Source organism: Pseudophryne corroboree, chromosome 10 (assembly GCF_028390025.1).
Source record: "Pseudophryne corroboree isolate aPseCor3 chromosome 10, aPseCor3.hap2, whole genome shotgun sequence".
Lineage (NCBI taxonomy): Eukaryota > Metazoa > Chordata > Amphibia > Anura > Myobatrachidae > Pseudophryne > Pseudophryne corroboree.
In genome coordinates this window covers 290,198,887-290,214,866 of record NC_086453.1, presented here as the reverse complement: position 1 = coordinate 290,214,866, position 15,980 = coordinate 290,198,887, and the positions used below count along the sequence as shown (strand labels likewise).

The following is a 15,980-nucleotide window of genomic DNA, read 5'->3' as shown; positions in this document are numbered from 1 at the left end:
ATTCCGTAACTTTATTAAAAAATGTGCCCAGGTTACACAATTTGTCATACTATTACAAAATTTCTGTAGCTGTATCCCCAGCATGTCCCAATCTTATAATAAAATTGTTAAAATCTAGTTAATTCTGGAAACTGAACTTATCAATTTTGTGTACACACACACACACACACACACACACACACACACACACACACACACACACACACACACACAGCTGTGTCAGGGCATGCTGGGATGTGTAGTTTGTCAACAGCTGGAGGGCCGCAGTTTGGACATGCATGATTTAAATGAATGTAAAAATGTGAAAGTGGCGGGAACTTATTAGGGGTGTGTGATTAGTTTGCCACATTGATATCCAATCACGAGCCCCTGGCACATCACACCCTCCCTTCTACCCAATAGGACTTTGGCTGCTATTGCTGCTGGGTAGAAAATATTTGTTTAAATATAATATAGTTTGTTAAACCAATAAAATCCAGTGCAGTGTTCTTGTACATTCTGAAGTACAAAACAGAGCCAGTGTGTACAAATGCATTCTAGCTAAATAAAAATGAATGTACTCTCTTAATGTTGTTACTGTTTTTATGATATCAGGATTTATTTTAAGCCTTTCTATTAATGTGCCAAACGTATTCCCACAGAATCTATTCCTAGAGATTACTGTGTGCCTGAAATAGTGTCATATGCTGTTACCGCAATAAATTCACCTATTTAAGGCAAGCCAACAGTGGATCAAACAGAATGGTAACTGGAACCGTCAAAGCGGTTCCCTATTAGCGGCTGCACCAAAACATCTGCCATTGATTAATTGTGCAGAATTCTGCTGGGATTCAGCTGTACCACTTTGTAACGGATGGTAATTTTCAATTTATACGCACACAACAGATTTGGTCCCTTTGCGCTCATGTATAGTATTTTAATCTGGAATTCATCAAGCAATTTTTTTTTTTCCGAGCGATGTGTTTTCAACTAAAATGACTGCGTGTACTCCAGCGACCCATACCTCTCAACTCTTTTCATAAACAAAATATCTTCATGGATTGGGTTTCTTTTACATCTTACAGCGTCATTTCAGAGGTTCTGTCATTATGGTTCATTCTTCCTTGTGTGACGCATTGCGGAGCACAAAACTCAAGACAGGAACATATGTTAACCACTTCTGAGCCACGCTGTGTAAAATGAAAGACTCCACCTATATAGATTTGTGTTAGGAGTTAAGTAAAGTGACAAAAAGTCTCTGTTGTGAATTTAACAGGATCCAATCTGTAACGGCTCTCTATATACATCTTCGCCTCATTTAATTCCAAAGATGTTGGATTTGTGATAAATTGGCCCACTGACGAGGGCTGGAGCTGTAAGCAAGTGCTCCAGAGGTGGGCGGGGCCGATTGTAAAGTAACTGGGCCTTGGTAAGGAGATGCAACCTCACCCCCAAGATGGCGCATCTACACCCCCCCTCCTATAATGAGCAGCTTCTGCAAAGGTTTCTCCCTCAGTACTTGGAGCCAACAGATGTCATGTTAGCCATGCAAGCAAGCACTAGATACAGTCTACTGGTATCCGTTCAGATGGTCGACCATGTTATGGTCGACAGTCATTAGGTCGACCACTATTGGTCGACATTGACATGGTCGACATGACATGGTCGACACATGAAAATGGTCGACACACGAAAGGTCGACACATGAAAAGGTCAACATGAGTTTTTTAACTTTTTTTTCTTTTGGGGAACTTTTCCATACTTTACGATCCATGTGGACTACGATCGGAACGGTAATCTGTGCCGAGCGAAGCGAAGGCACCATGCCCGAAGCATGGCGAGCGAAGAGAGCCATGCGAGGGGACGCGGTGCACTAATTGGGGTTCCCAGTCACTTTACGCAAAAAACGACACCAAAAAAAGTAAAAAAACTCATGTCGACCTTTTCATGTGTCGACCTTTCATGTGTCGACCATTTTCATGCGTCGACCATGTGCCCATGTCGACCATGTCAATGTCGACCAATAGTGGTCGACCTAATGACTGTCGACCATAACATGGTCGACCATTCATACCGGAACCCAGTCTACTCAGGGGCACAATAAGAGAGGAGGAAGCCCGTGTGCAGTCTTTTTCCGGGCCCACTCCTCTCTAGCCGGCAGAGCAATAGACTCTGGGCACTAGGAGACCCTAGCGCTGTCCCAGATTCTAGTGTGCATGCGCAGGTCTCTGGGAAAATAGAGCGGTGGTCATTTCCCCAGTAATTTTCCTACTGTGTATGTGCAGAACGGTGGAGAAATAGCCGCTGCACCATTTTCCCGGTTTTCTGCAGTGCAGCTGCTGCCGATGCAGGACTCTGACTCTGGTGGGTGAATCTTGAAAAAATGGATGCAAGGTGAGCGGTGTGGGCTCCCTGGATCCCGGGGGCATCCATTATAAATATGCCAGTGAGTCTACTAGAGTGTATATAGCAAGCCAATACAGGCTATATTTGCAAAACAGACCCTTATGGTCCATTTGTGCATTTAACCCCTAGACGGAAAACGTCAGGGGCCTTCCAAATTGAGAATTGTTTTAACGGAAAACATTGTAAAAAAAAAAGACAACTGTCTTTGATCTTTAATTTAGGAAGATCACAATGTTTTTGTGAAGAAGAATATTTTTTTTTTTTTTTAGAAATGCCTAAGTTCCATTATTTGATTTATAGTCTGCACCTGGTGGTCTCTGGTTCCAAACTAAGGAAACGTTGCGTAGAACTGGCAGCATATTTCTGTACAGCTGGCTCGGAACAGCGGGGTCAGCTTTCATTTAACTTATCATCAGTGAACATCACATTTCATACTAAAGTGCATATTGCCTGATTTAACACAATGATCCAGCCACCCCCGTACGAGATACAGTGACATAATACAGTTCTCTTATAGTGTCTCATTATTTATTCACGGTTTCACCCTGCCAAAATATTTTTGAATCACTGAGGAAATGAAGTAACGCTAAGAACCAAGGCAGTATCTCATAACAGATTACATTTTTACAGGGACCCAAAAAAATAAAAAAATAAAATACTTTTTTACTCTTACCTTTTTTCTGCTAAACTTGAATTTTGATTCAACTCGCTATTTGCAATAAAGTTTCGAATTTCCGAGAAATAGGAATCTTCTTTCTCGTCTAAAAGTGCATGGTTTTCTGATTCGGAGTTAGGGGACGAAACACTGGTTCCATGGTGATTTCCAATTACTCCTGAGTGCTGACTCACTAACAGAAGACAGAGCGATCAGAACAGGTTAGAGAGAAAAGTCAAACACTGTAGCCGTCTTCAATGATTGTTTGGTCTTTATGAAAAAGTGAGGTTTATTAAACATTTTGCTATCATATGTTAAAACAAAATCATCAAAAGTTGCCTTTAAACAGGGCTGGGCTGGTCATCTGGCAAAAGTCAGAAGGGCTGATGGCCTGATGGTCCCTTCCATCAGCATGGCAGCAGCTCCACCTTCTGGCGCTCTGCCACCTTGCACCATGGTTGCCTACCTTGCTGCACCCTCCCCAAAGAGGAGGCAGCGTGGTAGGCTAATGGGGGTGTGGCCAGCGACAAGGTAGCCTGTCCGGGGGCGTGGCTAGCGTGGGAGGTGGGCAGTCTGGGGGCGTGGCATCACAATTGTGTCATCGTGGCCTCCCCTGCTGTACAGTGCAGAGACAACAGGCACTGTAGAGCGGGGGGGCAGAGCTACGATGACGCAATTCAGCGCGAATCGCGTCATCATATCCCCACTTGTTCTCTGCTGTGGGCGGCTGAGGGGGGATGCGGGGGGCTGCTGCGGGAGACTCGCCCACCTTTCCGGGGTATGCCTTGCACACAAAGAGACGGGGCGTGCCATGATAACTTGTGGTAAGCCCCCTTGAGACAGGTACACCCCGTTTGTTGTGACTGCGGTGCACATGCATAGTACAGTGCCAGGCTGATTTAGACCCCCAGTCCATCCCTGCCTGTAAATCCCATACTTTAGTTACATGACACTAAACACTTTTGTTGGGTTTTTCAGCCACATGAGGGATTCTATCAATGTTTTCATTTTCTCTATATTATAAGGTTAAATAATTGGAAGTGTTTGTGCAGAAAGGGCAAATGGTCTCTTGCAGCAGCATGTAAATGGCGCACCAAGCAGTGCCTGGGACACAGGGAGACAATGTGACTATGGGGCAAATGTACTAGGCCTTGGAGAGTGATAAAGTGAAGAGAGATAAAGTACCAACCAATCAGCTCCTAACTGTCATTTTTTTGTTTCAAACACAGCCTGTAATATGCCAGTTAGGAGCTGTTTGGCTGGTACTTTCTCTCTCTTCAAGGCTTAGTACATCTCCCCCTTAGTCAAGCCTACACTGAAAAACAAGCCTTCTATATTGTGTACCAATACGCTGAGCTTCCATGTGCATCTTTCCAATATAATTACAAACTGATGTATCAGGTGTAGCAGTTTTGTTATTCTCTATCACTTTACCTGGAACATTTTCATGTTCATGTTTTTTAAGGTGTCGGTCCAGGTTGGTCTGCTGTCCGAAACATCTATTACACAAGTGACATTTGAACGGTTTCTCTTTGTTATGTATGTTCCGTACATGCCGCTGAAGGTTGGAGGAGATGCTAAAAGATCGGTCACAATATTTACATCTGTAAAGGAAAAGACAACGAAAATGTGACCAAAAGACTAAAAAAAAAATCTAATTATTTACATGTAGACTTTTTATTTATTTTTTAGATACGGGTGTTTCCTGTGCGTAACACTTACTCATACATTGAAAACTATGAATGTGTGTGTTGGGGAGGATAGTGTGCTAGGAAGTATGACAGGGGCCTAGTACTGGGCGGAGGGTGTGGGCAAGTGTGTTGGGGCATAGACATGTCCCATTGCAAGTACCAGGGCTCTTTTTACATTTATTATAATTTATTTATTACCAGTTATTTATATAGCGCACCCATATAATAGTATGGTATGCCGGCGGCCGGGCTCCCAGTGGCCAGGATACAGGCGCCGGGATCCCATCCGCCGGCATACCGACAGCTGGGCGAGCACAAATGAGCCCCTTGTAGGCTCGCTGCATTCGCCACACTGCGCTCGCCAGCCATGCTGCGCTCACCATGCTGTGCTCGCCATGCTGCGCTTGCCACACTGCGGGCACGGCTATTTATTCTTCCTCCAGAGGGAGAAAAGTTGTCGATATGCCGGGTGTCGGGATTCCGGTGCCGGTATACTGTGCGCCGGGATCCCAACAGCCGGCAAACTGAATACCATCCATTCCGCAGCGCTTTACAGAGAATATTTGGCCATTCACATCAGTCCATGCACCAGTGGAGTTTACACTACCACATGTACACACACACACACACACACACACACACACTCTCTAGGATTCATTTTTGTTAGGAGACAATTAACCTACCAGTATATTTTTGGATTGTTGGAGGAAACCGGAGCACCTGGAGATAACCACGGGGAGAACATACAAGCTCCACACAGTTAGGGCCATGGTGGGAATGGAACCCATGACCTCAGTGCTGTGAGGCAGTAATGCTAACCATTACACCGTCCGTACTGCAGAGGGTGTGGCCAAATCAAAGGGGCGTGTCTGTACCCACACTTTTAGTGGCCAGCTTTGCCACAATTGCACGGTCAAGCACCCAAACAGCCCACCTATGCTGTGCCATGCCACCCTTGCCCGCCTACCCCCCTCCCCACTGTGCCGACCTGGCTGACCCTCCTTGAGGGGACAGACAGAAATTCGGAAAATACGATCTATATACAGTACAGTATATACGATAGTGTATCTATAATGGGTTCACGGTCCAGGGGGGCTCACACTGCACACCTTGCACCCATGTTCAATAAATAGGTGTGCAGAGTTCTGTGTCAGCAGTGCTGCAGAAATCACAAGGAAAAAGGTGTGGTGGCCATTTTAATAGTGATTTGTGCATGTGCATTGGGAAAATCACCAGGAGTCCACTCACTGTATCCAGGAGGGGGCCTGTATGAAGACTGCACATGGGACCCCCTCCTCTTAATAATATGCCTGAAATTGAAGCAGAGCACCGTGGAGAGGGGCGGAGCCTCACTACACCCTCCGTTCAAGTCACTGTGGGGGCATGCCCAGCACTCTCTGAGATGTTGGGCTGCCCACAGGCTCTCCATGCAATGTTGTGCGCATAGTCGCATACCCCCCCCCAACTTTTCCCCTCAGTGGCACACTGCTGCACATGGGTGCGAAAGCAGACCAGTCATAGAAACACACACACACACACACACACACACACACACACACACACACACACACACACGTAGCTGGACATACATCAATGTATACACATACAGTTAATACTCTTATCTAATTGGAAAAAAATCATGTTTTCATGGCCGGGTTCAGGCAGCTGGGCTGGTGTTTTATTGTATTTTGTATTTTATTTCCCCAAATAAATGCCCCAAAAATGCCCCACTGCATCCATTATTTGGCCTCTTTTTCCCCTCTTGATTGAACCATGTGACCTGGCAAACCAGCAAAAGTGAAGAGTTTTACGGAGGGTGGCGGAGCAGGCTCACATCTGCCGCCTCGTACTCCCCAGTGGTGAAACATGGCACGATTGTGCCAGAGAAACGTAAAAATAACCTCTAGACTGTAACATAAATAGAATGAAAGCGGAGTAACAAATGAAAACATTTCTGGCATGGCTGCACTGCCAACAATATTATGTTTTCCTAAATGAAGCAGGCGCAAATGTTACTCAGTACCCCACACTTAGCTTGTGCTATTATACCACAAATCTAGAAGGATAATGATTAATTCCCGTCAGTTTCTTTAAATCACTCCTCTCGCTTATTACCATCCAGTGTTTTCTTTACCTTAATAGTGAGAATAGCAGTACATGCTGACAGGCGTCCGCTTACACCGCATATTAAAATCATCTTGTGGACAAATTGATCCTGGCAGGCTGTGATACTTTATACTTACTATTTAACAACATGACAGCTTATGGTGCCGATATGCCACCTAATAAGTTTAAAACTACAGTGTCCCAATAATGCATAAACACGCAGTGTGTTGTGATTGGCTGCTGTTGGCTGACTAGTAGCAATCAGGCAATTGCTTTCATTGCTCTAACTTGAACCACACAGATCGAAGCTAATATCAGATTGGTCCATATTGGGTACATCACATTTAAACCATTTAAATCATGTTACTAAATAAGCCTTTATGAAGGGTATTGACAAATGGGTGGGCATGCAATGGAGTGAGAAATGTATCCTGGTGCTTGTTCTGGAACTACTGGTGGGACTAACCCTGAAAGCTACGCAGAGTTCTGCCATGTAATCTGAAGCAAAAATATGAATGGAACTAACTGTCAAAATTCCACTTTCTTTATATAAAAGTATCTATTAGTGGTATATATACCTTGTTGGTAGATCAGATGGTTAAAATATATAATTGTATTTTATAGTGCTCAAGCCTCAACCCAAATATAGTGGTTTATCGGAGCCTGTATTAGGCAGCAGATAGCTAGACACAGCCCCCACTGAAGATAAAAAACCTTTTTACTTAATACTGTTCACTGCACTCTGCCATATTCCACGAAAGTCCATCCCAACTCAGAAACGTGTGCATTTTTAATTGTTTAAAAGGCCTTTTCCTTTTTTAACAAGATATTTCTTTTTTTTTCTTTCTTAAGTGAGTGCCAAATTTTAGTAAATCTATTCTCATAAGTGAGCGCTGACGTTCCAAAACCAAATTAGGAACAAACTTGATAATTCCAACATACACAAGGTTTACCAAGTACTGCCAACTACGGTCTCTAACGTTCCCCATTAGTCAATATATATATCTGCTTAGTATCCCATATTTTTTGTACATTATTTTGCTTTCCCAATTGAGTTTTCCTATCTGGCAGACTTGCACGCAAAATTATTGGGACACAATTATTATTATTTAAAAAAATAATTCATTCCATGCAAATCACGGACTAGAATTTTACAATATACATCAGACATTCACAGAACAAACTTTCACAACAATTACACTGACAGTCACAGTTTCAGAGAGCAAAAGAAAATCAATGACAATTAAATTGTTCTATAAACATTAGATCCCACAAGGGAAGAGGGGGCTGGGGGCTATTACAACCAGAAGTATGTCCATGGATGAAGCCTTACACAGAACACATACATTACTTTTCTGGTTCAAGCCCAGGGAAAATAAATCACTTCTATTCTTAACGTGGATGTTTTTTCTTGGGCGTAAACATAAAGTGATCAGTTGTGCAAAGTGGTGGCAGCAATTTTGTGGACCGAATCAGTGTTATTAAGATGGCACTGGGACCCAGTGACGTCCTGAGGCATGGGGAAGCAATATAAATGAGAAAGCACTGGGACCCAGTGACATCCTGAGGCATGGGGAAGCAATGTAAATGAGAAGGCACTGGGACCCAGCGACATCTCTGAGCAGAGGTGTAGCAATAGCCCCTGCACACCCCGCAGTGGCGTGGGGGCGCCGGGGGTTCTACACAACAATTGAAATGTGGCACTGACCACCAGCCAATCAGAGCTCGTGGATCGGCAGCGGCGGATCCTGATTGGCTATCGGACCAGTTCCGGTTGTCTCATGAGCCAGCGCCATATTTGAAATAGCCGCTGGACTCTCCTCCCTTCCCCTCAGAGAGAGTGATGGCAGCAGCAGCGGTAGAGGACAGTGCCAGTGAGCACTGCTGGGGGCATTATGTGTAGGTGGCTCATGACACCTTAGCAACCGGCAGCATGATTAAAATGTAACATGTACAGTAGAAATACAAACCTTCATCTGTCGACTGTAGAAGGAATCGAGGCGTCCAGGGCTATAGGAGGACCATACAATGTCAAACTGCCCACGTTTACTACTTTACAATATCACTTAGAAATATGCCACACTTTATATGCACAGTTTTTCCCCTCTAATATATTCACAATTGTGTAAAGAATTTCAAGTTGCATTTACCTTATTCATACCTCCTAAATTACCCAAATTGGGGAACTGTACAAAAAGTGGGCATGGTCACACATCACATAGGTGTACCCAGCGATTACGATGCGCTGGACTTTTGCTCTGTGTTTTCTTCTTCACCTTAGAGTAAACCAAGGACAAAATACTCTGATGATTCTCCACCATCAATGGTAGAGACTCAGCAATGTCTTTTTCTCTTACTGCTGCAGGGGGCACGGCACTTAGCTCTGCTCCAGTCATTTTGCTCATCCCCACCTCTCCAAATTACCAATCAGTCACCTCCCTACTTCCCTGATAGGTCCGCTGTCCACAGTGTCCCATGGCAGAAATGCCTATCGACGCTTCTCAGCCAATGTCATACCATCAATGTTAAAGCACCGATGGCACCATTGATGGAAATCATCAATGGTGAACCATTCAATGTACATCCCTAACCCAAACACCATACTGATTTGCCCAAACTCCACCTCAGCTCTGTGCAAATCCCATCCTGATGATCATCTGCCCAAACTCCACAGATGCACTCAAACCACACCCTGATCAGCCCAAATTCTAACTTGGATCTACCCTTGCCCCATCCTGATCTTCCCAAGTTTAATCTCGGATCTACCCAAACCCCACCTTGATCTACCCAAACCACTCCATGATCAACCCAAACTGCAGTGCAGGCCAACCTACACCCCAGCCTGATCTACCTAGCACTGTCCACACTGGCCCTAAATCCAGGACTATTGGGGCATTGTAGTAGTGAGTGAGCACTTTATCAGACAGCAGAAGTCCCATCCAAAGTTTGATATGAGAATATGTTATGGTGAAGAGTTGATGTTCGCTATTTGTATGATAGTCAGGAACTCTACCTGTATGGTTGCTCTCCTGTGTGGGTCCTGAGATGTCTGGTCAGATTTGCTGATCGTGGGAAGATTTTGCCACAGTACCTATTCATAACACAGAAGAGGATTAACCCCAAGTAGGAGTAAGACTTTTAAGGAGTGCAATTCAGATGCAATATAGTGATTTACTAACATTACTGAAAGTATAATGCCATGTCAATAAAAAAAAAAAAAAACAGTCTGCTGACAGTACATAAAGGTCACTATATATCAGATACAGTAAAACCATGTAAATTGCTATATTTAATAAAAAAACAAACAAACAAACAAACAAAAAACCCTCTAAGTCTATGAACTATGGAAATGAGCAGTCAGATATTTCCAATGGGGAAGACCTGCCCTGTTTAGAAAGATTTGAGGCCACCGCCTCTGTAATTTGAGAATATACATTACATTAATAAACCTCTCATATCTGGCCCCTAGTGGTGTAAGCTGTATACTGCTGCAAACTCGTTTAGAGTTGGATACATGTTATGTAAAATATACAGGCGGAAAATATTTGCAAACTGAGTTAGATACATCTCAGGAGGAAACAGTAGAATGTGTACCTGTTTTACTCAACAGGAAACCCTAGTATAGCTGTGCGCCAGGAGATGTGGGTGACTAAAGTCACATTACCCAATTTGTATACAATAAAATACTGAAATGAGGGGTCATATACATAACATATAAATTGTGTATGGACAGTACTATCAAAACATGCAAAAGTTGTATTTACCATGTAAACTAAAATTAAATGCAGACACAAATAGATACTAAAAAATACTAATTGAATTCAGTTAAACACAAACATCATTTATCTTCCCCTTAAAAGATGGTATGGGAATCTGCTTTCCTGCTGTGTTCTGAATGTTAATGGGGTCATTCCGAGTTGATCGCTAGCTGCATTCGTTCGCTGTGCAGCGATGAGGCAAAAAATCGGCACTTATGCGCATGCGGCACATTGCGCACGCGCGATGTACTATTACAACGAACGATGTTAGTTTTACACAGGGTCTAGCGATGCTTTTCAGTCGCACTGGTTGCCGCAGAGTGATTGACATGAAGTGGGCGTTTCTGGGTGTCAACTGATCATTTTCAGGGAGTGTTCGAAAAAATGCAGTGTTCGAAAAAATGCAGGCGTGCCAGGAAAAACGCAGGCGTGGCTGGGCGAACGCAGGGCGTGTTTGTGATGTCAAAACAGGAACTGAATAGTCTGAAGTGATCGCAAGCGCTGAGTAGGTTTTGAGCTACTCAGAAACTGCACAAAAAAAATTTGTTGCCGCTCTGCGATTCTTTCGTTCGTACTTCTGCTAAGCTAAAATACACTCCCAGTGGGCAGCGGCATAGCGTTTGCACGGCTGCTAAAACTGCTAGTGAGCGATCAACTCGGAATGACCACCAATATCACTTTAAAAGAGAAGGACGCAATAATATAGCAGTCACACTAATGAGTTATCCATTGTGAGAGGGGTCCAGATGCAATCAGCCAATGAGAAGTGCCGTATAAGGGTGTATGTTGCACGAAGGTTTGATACTCCTCCTAACAGCAGTATATGCATCTGTGTCCAGGTGTTACTCCTTTGCAGTAAACACTTCCTTACTGTATTCATCCTACACTTGTCCACCCCTTCTCACCCCTATTTTGACGCAGAGAGCCACAAAAGCAGGTGCAATAATTTTTTTGTGTGCGTCATGGAAAGTATTTGATGCATGAAAAAAAGACTCATATATCCAACGCTACATGATTCTTAACTAATCAATAATTTATAAAAGCAGCAATGCCATGAAAACATTCACTTGTAGCATAATCACTGTGGTAGACTTTGAGAGGAATGATGACAGAGGAATGATTCACCATGTCTCCTTGGTTTGTTTTTTCAGCCTGTTGTTGTCTATTTGGTTTCCATACTGTTATGTGACTACCATGGCAACCACAGTCACACTGCATATACTACAGATGTGTCCTTATACATCTTTGTTTCAGTCGCGCCAAACAGTCCCTCTTGGCACGCTAGGTCCTGTGAGACTCTGCTAGCGTTGGGTGTAATTTTTGCCAAAAATGCATCTGCGCAACGCAATGTGACTAGCACCCAGAAGGAGACTGTGCTTATTAATTTGACACTTGGATATCCGTGTGCGACTAAGGGGGGGTCAAAAACATGTGGTCGGCAAAGTGTTTTCGTACCTGCACTGGCAAAAACACGGGCCATTTTTGCAGATTTTGAGGCATTTTTTGCCAATGCCTTCTTGCTTAAAAAAAAAAAGTGAAAATGCCTTAAAAATGGATGAAAATGGCCCACAATTAAATACGCAGGGGGGTGATTTCAATAGCTCCAAAATGATCAGAGCTAATTGAATACCCCCCTGAGTCTCTGAATCTGCACACAAAGTACTATGATGCAGCGGCTGCGGCTTTTTTTCAAGGTCAAGTTCCGCTTTGTTTCATATAAAGACTCAAGTTGCACACAATTTAAGTGTCGCATATCAAATTAATCAGCAGAGTCTCCTGGTGCTTACATGGGCCCTGTCAGCTCACTCACACCAGGCATCTCCCACTGCGTTTCATATTGAGAATAGATGTATGTGGACACACCTGTAAAATAAGCTTTGAAACACCCCTCTGAGTTTTGTCTGCACTGTGATTACTATGACATCCTCCCCCTCCTTCTGCCATCATATGACATATTGAGAGTCACAAGCCTGTGCCTGTATAGAGGACTGCCTGGTAGACATATTTCTTTTCCCTCCAGACAGAGTTTGAAAGGAGATAATGATTTGCTGGAGGATAGCTAAAAAAATGTACTTAAATTGCTACTGAAAAAAAACTTCAATGTGGGATCTCTGCTTTAAGCTCATATTCAAGTTTCTATGTGAAAAACAAAATAATAATAATAATAATAATAATAATAAGAGTATATTTTCCCTTTAACTGAAGTGTTGTGGGAGATTGACCCTCCTGTGATTAGTTCCAGCATAATAACAATCTCATGTAATATACCTGCAGGTATAGCGTTCTTTTCCTTTCCGCAAGATTGAATCTGATAGAGTTGGGGGTGGAGAGCGAAAGTTGAAAGGATGGTGTGGGAGGGGTTGTAACGAACTTCCTGTGTCACTTTTCAAGTTGGCGAAACTTTCCAGCTTTTCAGTCATGGTTTCAATGGCTGACATCTAGATACAACAATAAATACAGATTAAATGTGGATATTCAGCATAATATCATCATCCCACTTCTCAATGAAAGAGTCGTACCCTCCCACAGGAAGAGTGACAGCCTTTACGTTTAGTAACATCTATAAAACATGTTACGCATGGGCAAATCACATTTTCTGGAGGCGGGTTTCTAAATCTTTGATTTTAGAGTGATTGTAGCAGCCCATGAAGGTTGCATAATGAGCATGTAGCAAGCTATATTCTGCCACGTAAAAGTGCAGTTTATGTAATACAGTATGTCAAACATATGCCGGCCCAATAATCAAGGTAAGCCACTTACCAAATTCTCTCTCTGGTGCGATGATTGAACACTTAGATCCACAGACACACACAGCAGACTTGATAGGAAAATCTGCCGCCACTGGGCACGTGCAGCAGCCCCATTCCACCCTTTACACTGCATGTAGTGGCTGCTTGGCCAGGCTGTGGGGAAGGTGGGTTTCCGGGCAACTGGAACCCCCTATGCATTTGCCTATGTTATGTAACGTGAAACACAGAAGATGATCGATCATCAAACCCCCATACTACACACTTCTCTGGGGTAATGGGGGGTCCAGGAGGCTGATCTACTGTCTCTGGAGAAGGGGAGCGCTCTCCCTTTTTTGGGAGTCTCCCAGACATTCCGGGAATGTAGCCAACTGTCAAGGCTCTAATGCTCTTCAGCTGAGCTCAATGTGTATGGATCGGCAAACGGCTGCTATATATGGGAACCTGTGGACAAGTTACTTGCCAATGATTCACTGTACTGGAATAAAACTCATAACAAAACACCGGTCTCAAGAAAATGACTCAGTATTGATGAGTGTTGCACCCCGCCCCCTCTTGCTCACTGAGCCATCACTACTGCATTTTAATGTCTTCTTGTTACATATAGGAAGCAGGAATTCTGAAACCAGAACTAGAATTCTCTATTTGGATACTTATTTAAAAATTTTTGCTTTATTTGACAACATAACCTCAGCTGTTATTGCTTCAGCATGAAGCAGCCTCTTGCAGATTACATTGCTTTGAGGAGAAACACCGAGTTTGAACAGAAGCCAGACAGGGAGCATAGGGGATGGTGAGCGAACGGAAAGCCAGAGGAAACATGCATCAAATACTAGATGCTCTATTGTACACAAGGGCTGACCTTTTGCACGTTTACAATACATTAAGCCAGACTCTAGTGAGAACTGCAGCCAAGACATTGTTTTTTTTTTTTTTAAACAGATATCATTATTAAAAATCTCTTGTAATTACCATATATAAATTGTTGCATGCTGGCAGCTATTCCTGAACACTATTAGATACAGTAATTAGCTATAAAAGATATAAATCAATAGACTTATGCCCCACAGAGCTTACAGGCTGCAGATACAAAAATAAAACTCAAATAAATCCAAGGCTTGATCCCAAGTGACCACTTTTAAGTCACTGAGCATTGAGGAGCGGTTAAAGTTATTTCAGTTATATATCCAGCAGCTGAGCACAGGAACAAGTCATCATAGTGAATGACCAATAGGGGGAGGTAGAGAGTTACTTTTTTCCTCCCAATAGAAAATGCATATTATATATTCGACTCCTAATAATTAATATTTATTTTTCACCTTAGCAGCAAAATGCTTAAAAATCATTAAAGAGGTGTCCAGCTTTTAACAAATTGCCCGATTACTTTGATAAGACTTTAGGTGGAGACCCAGAGGACCATGAATGAGTAGTAATGTGTGATACAGGGCTTTAATTAGAGTTGTTAGCAAACCCAAAAAGTTAGCAATTGGCCAAAACCATTCTGCACTGCAGGTGGGGCAGATATAACATGTGCAGAGAGGGTTAGATTTGGGTGGGGTGTGTTCAAACTGAAATCTAAATTGCAGTGCAAAAATAAAGCAACCAGTATTTACCCTGCACAGAAACAATATAAACCACCCAAATCTAACTCTCTCTGCACATGTTACATCATCCCCACCTGCAGTGCAACCTGGTTTTGCCCATTTACTAACTTTTTTGGTTTACTAACAATTCTGAATAACCCCCATAGTTTATAACTTGCACCTCCCAAAATGGTATTTAAGTTATTCTTAAAAACACGGGGTCCTGATTCAGCTGTGGTTGGAGGGACTATCGCTGCTGCTTCCAAAGAAACAGCAGTGATAGCACTAATATGGTACTGTAGCAGGAAGCGTTGCACCTCCTACAGCATTACTGATCTGAGCTGCGCCCTAGGAGGCAGGACCAGATCAACTGCAATACCACTGGATGGCCCATGATATTGCGCAAACAGCCCGTCACAATCACAACAAAGAGGCCAAGAAATCTCCATCCTCTGATGGGAAACAGAGACCGTCACCCACCCCCAGACGGCATCAGACAGTTCATCACTCACAGTCTGATACCAAACTGCATTCTACTTCACAGACCTGTATGCCACATGCGCAGTACAGGTCCGTCGCTTGCGCAGAGTACCGAACATCAGTACTTTGCAACATGCAACGCAGCTCCGTTCTGATGTATATCTCCCAACTATCCCCTTTTGTCCTGATTTTAAAGCAGCTGTTTCTGGGCAGATCAGGGGCAGGTTTATTTTGTCCCAGTTTTGCATATATAATAATTTGGAGCTATTCTGAAGTCATTGATTATAATCGCCACGTACTGATGTCATGAATGAAAAAAAACAGAAACGTGAGTACTGTAAGGAATAATTCCTTACTGTAAAATATTACAGATATTAAAAGTCATGTTACATTTTTGTGACCCGTATACTAGCACTCAAGCTGCAACCACTGGCGTTTCTATAATGGGTGCAGTGTGTGCGGTGCACACGGGCCCCTGAGTGCAGAGGGGGCCCCCACCGCACACACTGCACCCATTCGTAAAATACTCACCCCTCCGAAGTCCAGCGCCGGCATCCGCAGCGCTATTAGAACAC

The 15,980-nt window shown here is 43.3% G+C and overlaps 1 protein-coding gene across 5 annotated transcripts in view; it reads right to left on the bottom strand.

Annotated features, from left to right (window-relative positions):
* The window catches only part of PRDM16 (PR/SET domain 16), a 795,203-nt gene that overhangs the window by 26,179 nt on the left and 753,044 nt on the right, over positions 1-15,980 (bottom strand). For all 5 annotated transcript variants that reach the window (XM_063943342.1, XM_063943343.1, XM_063943344.1 and 2 more), the window contains 4 exons: positions 12,864-13,033; positions 9,851-9,928; positions 4,475-4,644; positions 3,059-3,233 (listed from right to left, as the gene is read on the bottom strand). In XM_063943342.1, coding sequence (XP_063799412.1) covers positions 3,059-3,233; positions 4,475-4,644; positions 9,851-9,928; positions 12,864-13,033 — 593 coding nt within the window. The remainder of the gene's footprint in view (positions 1-3,058; positions 3,234-4,474; positions 4,645-9,850; positions 9,929-12,863; positions 13,034-15,980) is intronic.